Here is a 20,792-nt window from a genome sequence, read left to right as displayed (position 1 = left end):
TTTCGAGTTGGTTGGCATCATGTTTGATCCCTAGAGTAAGGCAAAATGTCACGTAAATAGAACTAGTATTGTTCGATACAGGTGACAAACGCCTACAGTCATAGGCGTAGGAGGGGGAGGGGGGGGGGGGCCGGGGGATGCAGTGCCCAACCAAATATTTTTGTGAAAATTCGGGCAATATGCTGAGAATTTTTCGGGCACCTACTGAAAGAAAAATAAATTGGAATTTGTGTTTTTCAAACTTATATTAATATGATCATTATTATTGTAACAACTTCCCCCAAAATTCTAATCAATATGGAAGGGTAATAACACGGCAAATGATTGTATGTAATTGGCATGCGATGTATGCCGATGCATGCCTATATGATATACATATTAAGATGTTGAACGCGCGCGCGGATCGCGAAAAAAATGGTGGTTATATTTTTCGGGCAAGTCGTTACAGCCCCCCGCCCCCCCCCCCCAACAAATTGGACTCCTATACGCTTATGCCTACAGTGAAATTACGACCTTCCTTACCGGTTTCGAACCTCTGGACATAAAATCAGCGTCCAAAGCCTAGTGGTTTGGGTGTCCGCATATAAAACGGGAGGCCCGGGTTCGAATCCCGGTGGAGGCTGGAACTTTTTTTCCCCGGCCGAAAATCTCGTCGTGGTAGATAAACTTATTTGCGAAGATGAATGTGAATATATCATATGCACCTTGGTTAGTACACACATGCACGAAAACAAGCCTTTGAAGTTTGTCTTTCTTCCTTGCAGATGTCTACATTCAATACTAAACTCATCATCATCATCTTATACCTCCTCGCTTTAGCACTTTAGTTTACGCAATCGCATAACCAATCCTATTTTTATCTTACCCTTTGTTAAAGTGTTACCGGTATCCGACCAAGCTTTTTCGTCTTCAAAGCTAAAGAACTATTTGCATCAAAGCAGTGGCATAAATTGCTACCGGTCCATGTAGAGTGATCCAACCGGTGGTACTTGGACCTTGAAACAAGTGACGAATTTGGCGCCTTTGATGAAACTAGCAGCATCGCGACAGAGAGGAAACTTGCGACTTCGGCGCTTTGGATCCCAACGGCACACCGGATATTTAGATATATCTTACATTTATGATAGTGACTTTTTAAGCACAAATATTCATGTCAGAGAGAGAAATTATCCTAAAATGTCTCAAATTCATATTTCTTTCGGACAAGAGAACTGACCTTGTACATATACATTCCCACGTGACCTTTGCCCCCGCAACCCAAAGTCACGCGATACATGAGAACACAACGTTCTGTATACGAAATGGTTCTTTTCAGTTGAAGGGAAAGGGGGAGGGGGTGGGGGAGGGAGTGGGGGAGGGAGGGGTATAGTAATATTATCATGAATCATTTGACATTCCTCTGAAATGGATCGCTACAGGCTGTTAAAATATTTTTGTGTGTGAGGAGCGATTGTGTGTGTGCGTTATACGTAGTGCTTTATTTTGATGTTACTTTTGCTGTCAATATTATTATCTTTGTTCTAGTAACATAAAACAATGAAGTAGAAAATGATAGAAAAGATTTATAGCAATTTAGAAATTAATTTCCTTTTCTATGGTGGACTTTAACATTGTACACCAATAACATAAAGTAAGTATTAGGTGATTCATCGGCAGATCTTCAAGCAAACGGACAATGAAGTTTTTTTTTTGCTGGAAAACTGATGCTAACTTCTTGTTGTCCTATATACGTGCTTTCAACACTAACTGCTTGATCTGACGTCTCAATATCTGAAGGTATAGCAACATAATGGTAGGCATACTGTCGAAATATGCGGGTGTTTATTAAGAAAACTGACGAACTCATCACCTGCTGGGTTTCTAATGTACTTAACATAAACTTCTGAATCATTTGATATTCGGAAGAAACAATTGTTCAGTAATTTTTACTTTCAATTAGTCATTATTGAACGCGTAATTGGAATTTGGTTGTAGCTTTAGTGATATCATTCTGACTAGGATTTAATGTCGTCCGGGGGAAGGACCTAGTATGGGAGGGGTCCCAAATGCAAGAAATGTAAGTAAAATGAACGGTGCTTATATTGAAAATGCTGCTATAGTTTTAAACAACGTTTGAAATATTTTTGATGAATTTTCTTCTTTCTATGTTTACTGCACATGCATACATGTTATAGTTATGAATTTTATGGCTGAACCTCCCCCCCCCCCCCGCCCTGATTTTATTCTGGGTTGGTGGGAGGGCTAAAATCCCCCATGAGTGTACGTGGTTGCGCCCCGTGGTTGCGCTCCGTGGTTGCGCCCCTGGTTCTGACCAGCCTAGTAAACAGTTTACACAGAATTATATACCGCAGGTCAGTTATAACTCAGAAATCTGAATGTATGCGACTACCACAATTTGTCTTTTTTTTCATTTGTGAAACTTTAAAGCGCTTGTCTAATTTCATCTTTCGAATCGCTACGAATTTGATGGAAGACAGAAAAATATGATATTCCCACGTATCATCTTAATGCATGGTCCCTTATTGTACCGCATGATTACGATATGTTCAACTCAATATGTTTGCTTTGACATTCTGTTCGAAAGTGGTGCATAACTCAAAGCGTTAGAGTAAACTTCTTCATATCTCAAAATATGCCCTTGTTATTCGATATATTTATATTTTCTTTACATTTTTTATATTTTTGTAATTTTTCTTATATATTCATTTTTTTAAGTATTTTTTTACATATTAATATATTTTTATTTATTTTTATATTTATATATATATATATATATATATATATATATATATAAAGTTGGTTGGTTGGCGTCTATTTATATATATATATATATATATATATATATATACACACATATATATATATATATTTATATTTTATTTTTATTATTTTTTATGAAAATGACTTCCATATTTATAGAAAATCTTAACTGTATTCTTGCACTTAAAAATGCTTCCATATCATACTGCTCCCACCTCCATGATGTCCGATATGCGTAAGTCCGATTGCTTGTATAGCCTAAGTAATGTAGTTTCTATTACGTTAATTAGTCTTGTTTTAATTATTTGATGTCATTGATGAGAAGTAGTAGTCGGTTAAATATATTGGCTTATACGCTTCAATGCTATTTACAGCGTGGAAACGACAACCAAACGTTTTCGCTTGAAAGTAGGTGGTTCCCCTGCAAACCAGTATAGACTTGCTTGCAAGGTCGGAACTACTTCTCGTATACATTGCGACATATTTTGCAGAAGTTGCGACATGTACGTCACAATCGATAATAGCTATTGGATACCAGTATGTTTTCTTTCATTGTTTTGCACGCCTTTCTGTAAATTGAATTAAGAAGACACTGCTGAATGCAGGTACAGTGCATGGCAACGGGAAGAGGCTGGGTGGGCACTTTGTGATTAATTTAAAGCAAACAAGAAAACTGAAAATGATAATAGATATTATACCGTATAGCCATTTGAAGAATGACTAGGCAAAAAAAGAGAGAAGGAACACATGGTCGTCCTTCAAAGCACCGGATGTAAGGTTGAACAATTATTTCTTGATAAATTAAATAATTTGTTAAACAGTATTAATGGATATGCTTCCGACGGAATGAATTGTAGTTGTGGTATGTCATAGAACAATAACTAAATATAAATTGAGTGCCTTATAGTCAGGGACTTGCAACATAACTCCCTGTGTTGTGACAGGTCTAGCCCTGTTATAGTATTGTTTCTTTAACTATTCCTTTTTTTTCTTTTAGTTTTACAACATGCTAACTCTCTGGAATGCACCTTGAATGCCGAAATGATGACGACGTCGGCACCTTAGAACAAGACTTAATGCTAATGTTATAGTTAATGTTAAGTTTAATGTTAAGCCATTCTAGTAATAACTCAATGTAACAAATCATGATATCTAGCTTCACATAAACAACAGAGTACCCTTTGGTTATGCATGAGTCACGCAATTTGTCCATGATGATAAATGAAGGCTCGTAGCCAGGCCGGAGCTAACCCCCCCCCCCCCATCCTCCACATGCAGACTACTGCCTCCGCCTCCATCTGTGTCACCATCAATAATGTGTGAGTATATAGTGCCCCTCTTTAAATTGAGCGGGCCCCTCCTTTAAGTGTGGATTCCCCCTCCTTCAATTGTGGATGTCCTTCCTTTAATTGTGGGTTCCCCCTTCTTAAATTGTGGGTGCCCCTCCTTTAACACAGAATTCCTGGCTATACGGGCATGGATAAATGTTACTTGGGGCCATTATGTCTGTTTCATAGAAGGCAAAAAAAAGAAAAAACATATAAAATAGGTTTTGTGATTACAAAAAGTCAGATGAATTTATTTACAATAATACCAATAACTGATCATGTGATCATAAGAATCCTACAAACTGGAGCACGCGGCGAATCATTCACTCTTTATTTTCAAGACGGAGGAATATTTTCTTTCTAAACTAAGTTTATTTTTGGGCTTCAAAACCGCAGAAAGTGAAGCAAAAATAACACTATCTGAAAATATTAAGTGCTTCCAACTGTTTCCGATGAATTCTTCTATGATTCTTCTGTTTCCAAATCACTATGAGAGAACCGGTGAGAGATATTTCAAAACCTGCATTTCGAGGGGCTTACCCGGTGAGATGCCGGTGAATTTCAGAGTAATTCCTCTTTCTGATATGTGTTTTGTGCTTTAAAATAGCTAAGAGAACATCTATCTTGTAAGGACAGAAAGAAAAGGAGTTAAAATAAATGAACTAATTCCATCATGAGCCGAGCCTATGAGTAAGGGAATAAGTTTCCCTTACAGGTCCTCCCCTCCCCTCCCGACCCTAAGGAAACTAAAGGCACACTAGAGTTGTCCGATGCGATCGGCGGTCTGTTGTCACAAATTATCATTCAAATAGATGTTCCAAAAGTAAAGAATTGTATCGAAACGTGCGCTACAATTGTTTCAATTGATTACATAACTTGGTCAGTACATATATATACACTGTAAATTTAAGGAGGGGTGGCATTTTTATGATCTCCTGAGAGTTTAAGTGGAAATTCTCTGTTTCAAGGATATGCCCTTAAAGAAAACGAAAACTTAGTGCATCGTGATACTTTTCATGTGAATTTTAGGCTATGAAACTATCGAATGATCTGGGTTACAATTATCTCTGTGGCTTGAATGAACTTTACGTTTGTTGTTGTAAACAATCACAACTTTATTAAGTTCAAGCTGTCTCTACGAACAGAAAGCTTAAAGAATAGATTGAAGATATATTCCCGGGACCAGGTACGTAAATCTTTTAACTTGAAACTTGTACGAGAAAACCGGTGACTGTTCCCGGAGATCGGGGACGTCAGGTCATCTTACTTAAGTTTAATCAGTTCATTCAGATGGTTGAATCCATCATAGTATCACATAGATGTGAAGTGTATATTGGTGATGCCACACTGTACCTTGGGTGGTTGTAAGGTGCCCAAAATGTTTAGTTTACACAATCCTTTACACAGTCCTTGAACTATGATCATAATTAAATGCAGTTACCAGTATTGGCCCAAATTATGCTAAAAAATATAATAACGTTCACTCATATACAACCTTTAATAAGCATTGTGCACTATTGCATGAGAGGGTAATAACCTCTATGAAAGAGTGAAAGTCATTGCAAGCAACTTGTATTTTCCTTGCATTAATACAATAGCAACAATACTTTGCCACTGGCAAAATGCAACTCGAAAATTTGGCGGAATTCATCAAGACGTATATATTCTTGACGACACAACATAAATGTACACATTTGTAATGAATTCGTATACTATCGACACAGTTAGTCTGCAACTCGTCTTTTCTTTGAAGAACACCTTAAATTTTGTTTGCTTACACCTTATTAATCAGCAATGTGTATGTCAAATAATATCAGAGATCTTCATTCTGCCATATGTATGTAATATAAAAAAGTCATTATTGTGAAGGATTATTCAGACATAACTGTCATACGGCCAGGGCCGTCAATCCGATTTGAAACGTGGGGGGGGGGGGGGGGGACGTAATCGATTCGAGTATTCCGGCCGTAAGTACTATCTAAGCGGAGCGCCACCATCGGTTGGCGCGCAGCGTACCAAGAAAATTTCAGATTTGAATACCTGCCAGATCGCTGGAGATGGCACTTGCCAGGCTGGATAGCAGCCATCTAGTTGCGTGATTTCGGGAGAAAAATACAAATTCGTCACTCAGGAAATCTGCAATATAGTTCATGCGACCATTATTCTTGGTGGATTATTTCTTTTATTAGTGATTTCAATTGACATGAACATTAGAACCCAGTGCAAGTTGACAAATGATGTGGCGAAGTGGAACCCCAGCCCCATTTTGCCTATGTTTCAGGATAGAATACCCCTCATTTGTTCAAACCCATGACAACTAACAATCTGTGAATAAATTTACTTCGAAATGGGCACATTATATTGCACCAAGTCGGTACAGGAATGACCCCAGGGCCTCAAATATAGGCCTATAGCAGGGGTGGGCAACCTTTTTGAATGAATGGGCCAGATTTTAGGAGTGGAAGATTGACAGGGCCGCTTCTAACCAACGACCTGCTGTTGCTTTCAAACCGTTGCTTCCGAGGACGTTCAAGCAATAGGTCATGTGTGTACTAATCTGCATTCACAAAAACATAATGTCAATATAGTCCAATTGATAATTAATGGTGATAATAGACCTACCTGACAGCATCATTAGTGCAGATCAATTCTAAGCAGCTAGTTCGTTTTTTGTGATTATGTAAAATAGATTGATTTTTGCTTTTTCTTGAGACATCTCACGGGCCGCAAAAAAATCACTGGCGGGCCGCATGTGGCACGCGGGCCGTAGGTTGCCCACCCCTAGCCTATAGGAACGATGTCCCAAAATGTCCCCGGACATATAGGCGAAGGAAGCTATATCCGCCGCGACTGCATGTGAGTTTCTCGACTTGCCGTCCTGGGAATCATACCACAAAAAGGTGCATTTCCTCATACGCCATTATTAATAATTTAAATAACTAACTAATTAGGCACAGCCCAGATCCGAGTTCGTATATTGAGCTTAGCGCAAATTTGGCCAAAAGTCGTCACACGCCAGCATGTAAAACCACCAATGACTTTTAATGCCACCCGTGACACACTTCCAATGGGACTGTGTCAGTTTAAATATTTTGCTAGGTCTACAAGAATACATTTCTATGAAATTTGAAACAAGGATGGCAAGACAAACCACTTTAATTATGTTTTCAGGACCTCACACATGCTCATGTATCGTCAGACTTAGAATAGGTCCCATGTGAGTGGTGGCTAAAGTGATGAAGGCATCACAATAAATCAGTGGTTGTTCGTTGGAGTCCTCACGCAAGTTACCTCGGTTGCTAGGTGGATCTGCATCTGGTAATCGGGTGAATTCTGGTCGGAGCGTATTATGTAACCACCGTGTACCCAGGGACGTAGCTAAGGCCTGAAGATTGGGGGGGGGGGGGTGGTGTAGTGGCTGAAAATCCAACTAGATGGATTTTCAAGCCAGAAAATTCCGACTGCTGCTTTGTACCCCCCCCCCCCACCCTCTACTCGTCAACGATACGGTCAGTGTCATTCAGACACCCAATCTTTCGCGACTGCACTTTTGTTCTGAACTTTTTTTCGATGCATTTGTACCCACTTGCACTCATTTCACAAACTTATTAGTCCCCACCCCAACCAAATATTTTTGTGAAAATTCGGGCAATATGCTGATAACTTTTCGGGCACCTACTGAAAGAAAGATTATTTGCAATGTGTTTTTCAGTGTTTAAACTTATATAAATATTACCATTAATATTGTAACGACTTCCCCAATAATTGTAACCAATATGGAAGGGTAATAAGACGGGAAATTATTGTATGTTATTTGCATGCGATGTAAAAACCGATGCATGTCTATATAATATGCAAATTAAAATGTGGAACGTGCGCGTAGCGCGAAAATTTTGGGTAACATTTTTCGGGCAAGTCGTTACAGCCCCCCCCCCCCCCAAATCAAATTGGGCTCCTACGCCTATGATGGTAGTTCTAATAGGCCTTTTTTTATGGAGTTTTCAAAATCATACGAAGTTTTGTACGGTGGAGTATAAGAATCGCGAGATACAATTTCTCAAAGTGGCAAGGAAAACGGTCATGCACAATCACAGGAATAAATGAATAGGCCTCGATAAACTAGAGTGCGACAGTCGGAAATTCCGACTGTCGCACTCCAATTTTCCAACTCTCGTCAGTTTTACCAAGTTTGGGTGTGAGACACCCCCCACACCCTCTCTAGCGACGTCCCTGCGTGTACCCAGTGTTCCCACTGTGGAGTAAACTCCGGTATCACTCAACAACAAGGTAACATGGGATGTGCTGCCACGGAATATGCTCCCTATTTCATTTCCCCAATATTAGGGAACGGGCACCGTCTTTGAAACACCATCTACAACTAAACAACAACTATGTACAAGCTTTGGCTCTAGCTATGAAGTGCTATCTCTTATGATATTGACGGAGCGCACTAGTTTTCTACTGGAATCGCCTGAAGATGCGGCGTCTGTAATCCAAGGAACCAACGAACTTCTCTGCTAACTCCTCAGGCTTCAACTGGGCTAGACGTTCGCGGTGAATATGGCACACCATCACATGGTTCAGCATCTGTTGAGTCATGGTGCTCCGTAGCCATGTCTTCAAACGCCTCAAAGCACTAAAAGATTTCTCGGCTTCCGTCGAACTGCCGGAGGAGACGAGGAGCAACCGCAAGAGAGCTTCGACTTCACCAAACATAGCCCCTACCGCTGGATTCATCGACTTGAATATTTATCTGTACCCTTCAACCGACGACGACTGGAATTGGCCTCGAAAGAAAGACAGACTGAGCTTAAGATTGTCGGAGAGCTCAGGGTACCAACTCACGAGATCTGGGTGGAATTCTCCATTCAGCAACATTGAGTGATATTCGATGATATGAATCCTGAGATGTGTAAGCCCTAACCAAATAGACACTACTCTTTTTCCGAATGTGTGTGGGGGTGGGGACATTTGATATTGTTTTCCCCACCCATCGAAATGCGGGGGGACGTGTCCCCCCGTCCCCCCCCCCTGGATTGGCGCCCATGAATACGGCACAACTTTCGGGTAATTTTTTTTTATGATGTGCTGTCTGCCCTATGAAACAAGTTTTTGTGCAGCCGCCACATGGCTCCGCTTTTTGTGAATGTCGTATCAATGTGCACGCGTGTGACAGTTGTTTTGCGTTCATTTTATGCATGCATTTTAACTTGAACTATAACCGGCCGATTACGAAACAAAAAAAAAGGAATAATAATAGTTATAATTAAAGTTTACATTAAAGATGGTACCCCAAATATTGCATTCTTGTGGTAATCAGATAGAAACATTTTTTGGCGTGCCATAAGCATAACATGATGTCGCATCGGTGAGCATTTCTCTCCAATCTCAGAGTTGAATCGAGTCGGAGCCTAAGTGCAAGATTCTAATGTGCAGTGCTGGGCAGCTGAACCGTGTTTTGCATTAGCCAGGTTCCGTTATGTGTGAGTTTTAACATGTTTTTCTATAACAACCCCGCCCCCACCCCGCCCCTTCATTGTTTCTTGTCAATATAGGCTACACGATCACGTTGGTTCTCTGCATTTCGCGGAATGGGGTATGTTCACCAACATGATGTCTACAATGTACATCGCCTTCAGTCATCAGTGTATTTATAGTTTTGAAAAGTGTTCAGATGGGTTAAATGATAGCAGTGAAGTGAGAAAAATCTCTAAACATAACGTACTCACTTGATCAATATTTCAAATTAATTTCAAGTCTGATTTGTGTTATATCAATTGTGATCCTTTGCAGCTTTGAAGTTGTAGGCCTAGGCATAGCCTATGTCTGGTTGTCACTGAAGCATCGGTATAAATAAATCATGCACAGTATAATTCGATGTACTGAAGAACCTGCAATACATGCAGGGATGCATAATGTAATAATTGCTTAACCCATCACTTTCAGTCTAAAGCAAGGCGCCGGTGTGATTTTAACTTCTAAACTGTAACAAAGTAGGGAACTATTAAGTGTTTAACCCAATGCAAAAAAAAGTATTGTGTCCCACAAACTTTGGTATGTGTTATTTTTCCAGAATGTAGTACAGTCAAAGCAAAATGTAGCTTTAGTATCACATACTTTTAGGCCTATAAAAATTAATTATGTATCAATCTAGGTCTCTGGCCCCCAAACTATGTGTTGCGACCCAAACGTCGGTGATGCTTAAATGTATAACATCAATTCCATGCTTAAATGTATAACATCAATTCCAATTGAAGTTAGACTTGTTTTCGAGTGACTGCCACTTTCTACCAGTTGGTACAGAAGCTGTGAAATAAAAGCTGTTGTGGGTGATATTTCACTATGAATGGAAGTTGCATGTGTTGGACATATTTTTAAGTTTCATGATAAACATATGGGATTAAAGGGATATTCTTGTGGCTGAAGTTGAATTGCTTAACAAAAAATCTTTTGGTCAAAACTGCATCCCCATAGCATTTTGTATGGCAAATGTACACATTTTTCAAGTTTGTTAGCATTTTGTGAAAGCATCTATATTGACTGATGTCATCACATCAGTTCAGCTGAAAATGTTTTGCTTCTTTATGATATTGTCTGCCACCAGAATATCCCTATAACTATTTAAAAATTACATTAAAGAGGCCTTGTATTTTGTTTAAATACAAGTACAACAAAGAGAACAGAAATTTTTATATTACTTTGTCTTCATTTCTTTCAAGGTACCTAAAGTTTGATTTATCATCTTGATTATGGACATGATGCAGAAAATAACGATCAGAAGTGCCAGGTTGTGTAAGCTATGCTCTGCAGGCTTCGCTTCAAAGCCAAGAAAATTAGGGAAGCCTGACTTATCAGAGAAGAAAATGGTAAGTCAAAAATATGTTAGAGAAGAAAGCAAATCCTTTATATCATGGTTCCTGTTTTAATTTAGTAATGTTATTTGTTTTGTTCAGTTACACTGCATTGGGGATTTGGGGGGTGAAAATTAATGACACATGATGTTTCTTTTTTGGTTTGACAGATTAAGTTCAATTAAAGACACAGATTAAATGATTTTCTTTACCCTGTCCTCCCCCCACACACCCCCTCCCCCTTCATGGTGCTACATTTCTCTTATGTCTGTTAATTGTGAACACAAGACGATTTATTCTCCTGTAGAATTTTGTTGACTGGAAAAGAGTGGAGTTCCGTGCAGGGAATGGCGGTGATGGTTGTGTCTCCATGAGGAGGGAGGCCTACGCTGAGTTTGGTGGACCAGACGGAGGAGATGGAGGGACAGGTGGTGATGTCATACTAGAAGGTGAATCTTGCTTTTAAAGTTTCAATGTGTGTTTGCCAAATTTTAACTTCAACCTTTCCAGCTTACTACCCTTAAAGCTCAGTGAAGATAACACCGTTCTATGCAATTTTCATATATACAATCGTTATTTTTATTGAGTTATCCATTAAACATTTTGAGCTGAATAAAATTTGCCAGATTTCTTTAACGAGTCCGTAGATTCTACAAACTTCAATCAAAATTTGCAAGCCCCACCCTACAGATCATGTGCCAGTCAAACTTCTCTGTTTTGTTTATGAATGTTAGGCCTGTGTGCTAGCCTGGGTTAGGTCCATATTTGAATAGTATCTTTCTTTTAGTCTTACCGATGTAGCTTGCGAAATTGTGTCATTTCCTTCCATTGCAAGGAATAACAGCTCCCCACATATAGCACAAAGATGATAAACGTAGCTTTCACAGTTATTTCATCTTGTATTTACAGGACAATTAACGTATTGATGTCCTCGATCATATGAACTTTGAGAGATACTGGGCACTCGGTTAGTCGGTGAATCCCCAACCATCAATATCCAGAATTGTTTTGAACGATACCAGATTTAATTTATTTGAACATGTTCGTTTCTCAGCTGCCTCTCGTATGAAATCTTTGGAGCATCTCAGCTACGTCTACAAAGGAGAACATGGAGGGAAGGGTAGTGGAGGAAACTGTTCAGGAAAGTCCGGGAAACATGCTGTCATCCAAGTAAGTATGAATGAATTGTATTTAAAAGGAAAGATACTGCACAGTGTGTTTTCTGATTACTCTTGCTTCACATCAACAACAAGAATGAATGAATGTAAGCAACATTTGCCCAAGGCAAATGTGTGTTATCCTGTTTAAGCCTGCTAATGTGTTATTGGAAAGTACTTACTGTAGTCTTGATTTCCAATTGAAGTTGTTGACTCATTCCGTTACAAAAGCTTGCGGTAAATAATCAACCATCTTTCCATCTGTCTGTCTGTCTGTCTGTCTGTAATTACAATTTTCTTCTCATACATAGGTTCATGGTATTTGAATGTGTGCGTCTGTGTGTGTGTTTTTTTTGGTTTTCTACGGTAAGAAATGTAAAGTATGTTTGTGTATTTTATGCATATTGCTGTAATACTTTCCTGTAATAGATGGGTGCACTGTAGCATAAAGTAACAGAGAGCATTGCAAAGAAGATCAAGTCTGAGTCTGAGTGGATAAAGTCTTAATAATCAGAAGGTTTGGGGTTTCGTTCCCCAGCCATCTGAAATGACTTTGTACATTGATAAGATTCCAAATTTGAGTTAAGATGTTGAATTGGAAGCCACCTGACGTGAAAGTTGGAAACCATAAGCACTTGCGGGCTTCTCCCTCATAGATGGTCGCTTAAACAGCCTTAAAATGACTACCTGATTATAATTATTAAGTCTTATTTATCCATACTCACTTAGCACATGAAACATTTGCAGAGGTCACTTCAAGGTGTGAAGACATCGTACGTTACAAATGTGTGTGTTTGTCTCATAAAAATACATTTATATCATCTTTCCGACATTAATTTTTCGTCTTTCTTAGGTTCCGTTGGGAACAATCTTGAAGGAAGACCAAGACATTGTGTGTGATCTTGAGAAGGAGGGCGACCAGGTACTTCAATGTTGATTGTAGCTGCTTCGATTCAATAATAAAAGTACATAAGGTTCCTTACCTCTCACTTCCAACAAGATTCCCTGCAAAGAGAATCAAAGTCTGACATCCCCCCCCCCCCCCCCCCGTTCATTCAGAACCATTTATCAGAAGTTTTTATCTATTCGTTTTCTCAAATTAAATTCTAACCTTCAGAGACCTCTGAGAACAAAAGTAAAAAATGATAACGTGATCCTTTTGTGAATTTGTGTGATCCTTTTGTGAATTTGTACATGCAGTGTTCATTCGTATTGGACATTCTACCATGATTGACATTCAATCACCTCTCGGTGTCAAATTGACCTCATTTTGACCCCCAAATCAAATCGGTCTGTGTTCACTTCATTGCCATCAGCTCACAAGGCTACAGCCTGTAAGGTCCTATATACCGTAGCTCTTGTACATTCAGGATATGTTAGCATTAGTGCATGTTCAGAGTTTGTGAGTGTTACCAGAAAATGATGTGATTTATTGATCTGCCACTGTCCCTCTGCATCAAGGGAAGAACTATATAAACTTCAGAAGGAGTCAAAATTGTCAAAATATTACTTTGATTTGCAGACTGTTGTGGTGTATGGTGGCCTAGGAGGAAGAGGCAACAAGTCATTTGTGACCAGTAACATGCAGGCACCGATGGTCGCAACAAAAGGTCAACAAGGACAACAAAGAAAGTTGGCTCTGGAACTTAAAACAATTGCTCATGCTGGACTGGTAAGAAAGATATTAGTCTATGATTTCAAATCAATTTAATTAAAGACCAAGTTAATTTGAATTGCTTAATTAAATTAGCAAAATCCTTTTTGGACATTGAGCAGTGGTTTAATTACTCATTAAATGCAAATAATATAGCATTTATATATATTTATATGTTGTTAGTTTATTTGTCGTTAGATTTGATGCACTTCTTGGAACAATTATTATATATCGTTGCTCATATGAACCTTGATACGGATGACCATCCAATAAGCCATTTCATTCTCTCAGCTGAGCATGTGCATTTCACTTTTCCACCTCAGATTATAATTAGGTAATTCTAGAAATTCGAGACAGGTCAAACATTATGAAGTTTGTTTTGTACTTGTCACTATTAATTTTCATAATTTGTGAGACGTCGATTTCGTTTTGCAGCAATGAAGATTCTAGCGATGTTTCTCGGCCGTCCCACCTACGGCTTTCCTTTGTATGTGTTCTTTCAGAGTTATGAACTACCTTGTATCATATTAATGTTAAATCCATGTAATATCATATGAAAGCTAAAAAGAAGTGTACTAAATACTTCCTGGGTATTCTTCTTTCTTTATGGCAGGTGGGTTTTCCAAATGCTGGCAAATCAAGTCTACTACGTGCTCTGTCGAGAGCAAGACCAAAAGTGGCAGCGTACCCGTTTACTACTCTCAATCCACATGTGGGAATAATCGAGTATCCAGACCTGGAACAAGTCGCCGGTAAGATAGAAATCACCTCGGAAACCTTGATGCATTCTTGTTGATATTCCACAGTCCAGTGTTACCAAACTCAATCATAACAGGAGAGACTAGGATTCTTTATAATGTGTTACTTTAGGCAGTTTGTTTTTAGTTATGTCAGTAATTTCTCCAGACCCTCCTGGTAATACCCAGAGTAAGGAATGCAATTTATCAGATTAAGATACTGGTTTAGTTTATTCCATCAAATGAAAGCTAATGAGTCAGTATTTAAAGAAGTTGGTTCGATGCTCAATATTTTGTCATCCACATGCTTTTGGTAGCATATAGCAGCATAGCAAACACAGTTAATATAATGAACATGTCTACATTTTGGACTTTGATGGCACTTTTTCAAGTCAAATTTGGCTAGTCAAGCTAATGAGGTTTATTGCTATGAGGTTTTTCCGTATAAAACAGCATAAAACACTGTATCAAAATCAACTCCAAAAGCTGCTTTTAAGTTCACCAAACTTACACAAGGAACAAGTTTGTCAGGTTTGGGAATGATATAATAAAATATGATGTTAGATTAGTGCGACATAGAATGATTTGACTTGGATTGAGTGTTTAATAACTTACTCATTAAGAGAAGCAACCGAATAGTGTAGCCTCAAAGATCTTTATGTTATGTTGGCTGGTATCCTATGATGTTTGTGTATGTCATGGCTTTGTAAGAATGGTGCGAAGCAAACTACCACCACAAATAGACCATTTTCACTACTGTTTACAGAAATGTTGGTTTTCACATTTCATGTTGTGAATATTGCTTTACAGACCTGAGAAATGATATCCCAAATAGAGCAGTTGGTCTTACAACTTTTACTGTATGTGCTGAAAGAACATTTCGATAGACTTGTGGAGATAATTTTCGTCATAATTTTTTGCTGAAATAGACCCTGCTAAAAACTTCAACTTTTATAGAGATATTTCAAATTCTGTTCACAATTTGTCATGTTGAAGCAGATAAATTCATAGCTTTGAATTCATTTAGTAATAAAATTCTTATCCTGGCCTTTATTAAATGGATTTTTGATTCCTTGCCATAGGCCAAATTAATCTTTGCAATGATGATGGTGTGCATGTGTGTGCCTTGGCTTGTATGCTCTCCTGGATTTACTTCATACTTTGTATGTGGTTTTCACCATATTTAGTACAAGAACCCTGTTGTTTTCTGCAGAGGTCAAAAGTCATGTGAGGTCAACAGAGGTCTTGAAACCTTTTAAACGTGATAACTCCAAAAGTGCCACTTATATTTACTTCACACATGGTTTTTGGATCTACCTCATTGAGTACAAAATCGCTAGTGCTTGTCATGGAGGTCAAAGTTCATTGGATGTCAGCAAGGGTCAAAGTCTGAAAACTTTGTAAACAAGATAACACAAAAGTAAAAATTTGATGAAAAATCAAAATGCAGAATGTGGCAAGGAATCAAAGGGCCTCTCGGCTTCCAGGTTATTTCTTTCCTTCCTTAAGGATTAAATGGTTCCAGTCGCATCTCAGATTCTTTGTGATGACAAACCTGGTTTGGTCCAATGCTTTCATATAGGAGCAGATCTTGTGCTGTGATGCCAGTCTTCTAAACCCCTCTCACCCCTTCTCCATCCACCCCAAAAGAAGGCAGTTACCTTATCCATTAACCCCTCCCTTTGATTATATATAACAGTCTTCCCCCAAATTTGAAATGCTTGCCAAATGTTAATATTTTTAAACGCAATATGAAAACTTATATATTTTGTTTAGATGTCTGATATTTGTTTGTCTATCTTTTTCCCGGCCTTTTGGTGCTTTTGGATATTTAACGTTTTTCTACTGCATAATATTGTATATGTATTTTTGTATTGAGTGCTCCTCTGGGAAGCAGTGCTTCTGCACTGAGCAGGACTACCCTCATTAAAGATGACAATAATAAAAAAATAAAAATTCTGAGTTAATAATATTAAAACTTTGCTGTTTCTCATTTCTGACAGTTGCTGACATTCCTGGCTTGATTCCAGGAGCTCATCTGAATAAAGGCCTCGGTCACTCCTTCCTGCGTCATATTGACCGATGCCTCTGTCTCCTCTATGTCATCGATTTATCCCAGAAGGACCCTTGGGACCAGTTTACACATCTGCAGTATGAACTTGAACAATACCAGCCTCATCTCTCCGAGAGGCCTCACGCTATCATCGGAAATAAAATAGACCTGCCCGAATCTCAGAGCAGTCTCTCAGGGTTACAAGAGAGGGTCGATATACCAGTGATAGGCCTCTCAGCAAAGTTCAAGACGAATATAGACCAACTGAAAATGCATGTGAGGAAGTTATACGATGAAGATATGAAGGATAGGAGGAAAGAGAGCACAGTTGAAGTATTAAAGAGGAAAAAAGAGCAATACAAAAACAGGGTGATATGATTGGCTGGAGATGCGTTGGGAGATTATCACTGATGAGAGGAGCGAGGGTGGGGGGGGGGGAGATGGGGAGATGGAAGATGTCATCAGAGTTGAGAAGAGTACATTGATTTAAGGAGCATCTAAGGGGCTAGTTGGTGAAGATAAGATTGAATAGTTGGATAGACAGAAAATTAGACATGAACTGATTGAAGCATTAAGGAGATGCTGCACAACTACAGAGTTAGGGTGATGTGTTTGGTTGAAGATACAGAAATGTGAAGTTGTGACGGATTATAGTTAAGTAAATAGGTGACCAAAGGCAACATGATGTCATCAGAGGTGAAAATAGAACTAAGGATAAAAAGAGAAGAGTGTATTAACCTCAATGGGTATGAAAGGAGATGGAGCAGGAGAGTATACATTAGGTAAGGAGGAGGTGCAAGGATCTTGGAGGCAGAGGGATAGGATCGGTAGGATGTGAATAAATTGATACGATAAGTGGGACAGTTGACGAGAAAGACCGTTGTAATGTCATTAGATTCAAAAGGATCATAACAATGCAGAATGTGCAACACAGAAAATTGTCTTTTAATTGTATTCAAGAAGAGATATCAGTCGCATGGATGAGTACATAAGCTCAGTAGCATTAGAACTACGAGATTGAGATTCCTTCAAGTGGATCTTTAAAATTGGGGAAATAAAATGAAAACTGAGGTAACCTGTTAATTGCTTTGCAGCCAAGTGTAATATGTAACTGGTATTGGATTTATGTCAAGTTTTTGTAATTACACAAAGTACAGAATATGTTCTGAATGTGTGCTACGGTGGCCAGCAACCATAAACAGAGTGTACATGCTTGATGGGGTTTCACGAGCTGGGTGATTCGATAATATTGATTAAACCACCGAATTTCTTTAGCATTTTATAGTTGTAGGAGTGTTCTGGTCCATTGGGGCTAAGAAATGCCATAAAAGTCCAAATAAAGATCTTAATTGAAAGATTGAAGCTTCGAACTTGTATTTCTAGGTCAAACAGAGTGATAGAAACTTATTGATTTTTAGTTGCAACTCCAAATGTACAAGTTAAGATGAACTTCATACTAAATATTAAGGGTCACTGTATGTGAGTGAAAGAAACATATGGCGATTATGACGAATGTGAAATTTCAAAAATTAACGTGTGTACAATTTGTCCATGGCAACCATAAGAATTGAATATACCATGGAGGAAACATCACTTTTTCATGTGGATCCACAGTAGTGTAATGTCCGTTGGTATAATGTTTATTGTATTTGTTTCTTTGTTTTTGCTTGTTTTATAAAAATTGACAAGGAATTATTAATCCTGGTGGGTGTCTAGTTCAATACACTAGCTTCCCTCCTCACCCTCCACACCCCAATACCAACAGTACTGGATGACTGCCCTCACTCTTCATCTTAAAGTTTATCAATATTTATTTAACATTAAAGGGTAACTCGGTTAGCGTAAAGCTAATCTCCCCCGAGGCCCTGAAGTAAAATAACAAATAGTGAAATGAAAAAATATAAACATATAAAATAATAAAAATAACAATAATAAAATAAATTAAGATAAGACGACAATGAAAATAAAAATTTACATTACATAAAATACAACATGGAACAATCAATTAAAAGAAATTAAGAGCATAATAAATTAGTTAAAGTCCTGCATAGAACGTTTAAAAGTATTTAAAGACTTGGCATTCTTACACTCCTTTGATAATTTGTTCCATTCCTTTGCAGCAAGATATGAAAACGTTTTCTGGTGATACTGGGTATTACCACCCTCTAAAAATAAATTATTTCGTGTGGTGGACCTTAGAGAGTAGTTATGTATATCATTTGTGTGGCGGAACATTTCCACAACATACTGTGGAGCCAGACCATTTAAAGACCTATACACCATTGTCAATCTTTTACATTTTAAACGTTTTTCAAGTGAGGACCAGTTTAAAGTTTTAAAAAGGTCTTTAGATCTATCATCAAATGTTGCATTGAGAATAATTCTTGCTGCAGCTTTCTGTAAACGACTAAGTCTGAGAACATTTCTGGCATTACTGTTTCCCCATACTAAACTACAGTACTCAACCATCGGTAAAATATATCCATTATAAAATAGAATACAAGTATTGGTATCAATGAATGGTTTTATGCGTCTAAGAAGAGCCAATCTACTGGAAACGAGCTTGCAAACAGAATCGACTTGTTCATTCCAAGATAATACATTGTCGATTTTTACGCCCAAAATCTTTTCACAGCAGGGAGAACCTATCAGCCAAGAATTCTGAGTTCGGGGAAAACCTCATTTCATTTCGGAGATATCCCAGGATATTTTCTCACACAAGGCAGAGGACTTAAAAAAGGCTAAAAACGTTAAAAAACGTAAAATCGTTAAATATGAATGTAAGAGACTGACTTCGGTCAGCTTGCGGCTTTGATAAGCCAATGAGGCTTCTTCGCGAGTTCCTGCTTGCAGGAGGATCTAAAATACACATACACACATACACAAAACTATGGCATCATCAAGCCACAAGTGCTTCCACTTTTTAGATGTTTCCTTATTTATCACAATGTCCTTTTTTCTGTAATGGAGGATTTTGCAAACGCTTAATATGAAATATTGAAGCCATGAACATAACCTAGTGATGGCAATCTATCTTGAAAATAAAAAAAATAAAAAATTGGAAGGTATCATATTCTCTTGGCACTGTAACTTCACAGATTGATAAAATGACAACATATGCAGCTACAACTTATTAAATACAGTATCTCGCGGATTGGAACACCTGGCAAAATAGATGAATATTAGATTTCAGAATTGTGACCTTTATAGTTACCTGTTTGAAGGAAACGTGTAATTTTCGCTCTTATGCTGCTCCAGGAACTCTCACTTAACATGGTGTTTACCTCATCACGTGACCTCCTATCCATGCATATATATTAAAACCGCCCAATCTCCCATTCAGTAGGTGTGATCCTGATGAAAATTCAATTAAAATTTGTGGCATATGCGAACCATATTGCTGAAATGATTGCAGAACATTCCCGTCGTAACTTTGGGAGTTCTCTCCCATATGTAGCCTACATTCTCTCTCAGTGCAGGTGGAGTTCCGTAATTTTTATTCTAACCTTTCTCGTTTATGTACAAAATGCACCAAAAACGAAGACCTTAAGTTGGAATGGCAGCTTACATGATATCAAAATGGAGGTCACACCCAGAGTACCAAGTCGGACCCCGGGGAACAATAACATCTCCGCGAGCCTTCTTTATGTATTCTTTATCATTTCGTAAGTTTATTATGAATACACTTCTTGTTCCATAGATTTCCCGAGCCTTCACAACTTATTTTCCCGTGCTCCCAATTTGCACAGCCAGACATGAACACATCGACCCCATAAGATGGCACAACTAGTCCTCCTGAATCAATATTTCAAAGCGAAGTTGAGCGAAGTTATAGGTTATATATTTTATGATTTTAATACTTCATCAATACCATTTCGATGCACTATATTAAGAAGCTAGCTGGAAAGCACTACATTAAATAATTCAATTGTATTAGTTTGCACAGTGGTAAATGTGTATGCATACTTGCACATTCGTATACGAAAGCCAGTGAGTAATAATATTTTCAATCTTGAACGACGTTCTCTGAGAGCCTAAAACAGATGGAAGGGGAGAACTTGAGCCTGGACTACAGTCGCTTCTTCCTTTTAGATGTCCTCTTCAGTATTGCCCATTAGCGTCGCCAAAAGGGAAAATGAGAAGGTGCACGTTCTCCCCTCCCCACAAAGATAAAGATAATATAATCCTAACAAAAACTGTTAACACAAGAAATAAACATGAACTTAACTTCCAAGTTTCGTACGCTAAAAAG

The 20,792-nt window shown here is 38.3% G+C and overlaps 1 protein-coding gene across 2 annotated transcripts; it reads left to right on the top strand.

The window, feature by feature from the left end:
• The first annotated feature begins 9,413 nt into the window (after positions 1-9,413).
• LOC139965698 (mitochondrial ribosome-associated GTPase 2-like) lies at positions 9,414-18,534 on the top strand. 2 transcript variants are annotated; one of them, XM_071968325.1, is made up of 8 exons: positions 9,414-9,571; positions 10,808-10,954; positions 11,247-11,388; positions 11,994-12,109; positions 12,950-13,018; positions 13,619-13,768; positions 14,364-14,502; positions 16,491-18,534. In XM_071968325.1, exons 2-8 carry the CDS (start codon positions 10,838-10,840, stop codon positions 16,916-16,918), a joined length of 1,161 nt encoding a protein of 386 aa, XP_071824426.1. In that variant the 5' UTR covers positions 9,414-9,571; positions 10,808-10,837; the 3' UTR covers positions 16,919-18,534. The 2 variants fall into 2 exon arrangements, with proteins under 2 accessions (XP_071824426.1, XP_071824427.1); XM_071968326.1 differs by lacking the exon at positions 9,414-9,571 and adding an exon at positions 9,685-9,809.
• Positions 18,535-20,792: the final 2,258 nt, after the last annotated feature.

Source organism: Apostichopus japonicus, chromosome 3 (genome assembly GCF_037975245.1).
Source record: "Apostichopus japonicus isolate 1M-3 chromosome 3, ASM3797524v1, whole genome shotgun sequence".
Classification (NCBI taxonomy): Eukaryota; Metazoa; Echinodermata; class Holothuroidea; order Aspidochirotida; family Stichopodidae; genus Apostichopus; species Apostichopus japonicus.
The sequence above is the reverse complement of the archived record's forward strand: the minus strand, read 5'-3'. Positions and strand labels throughout refer to the sequence as shown.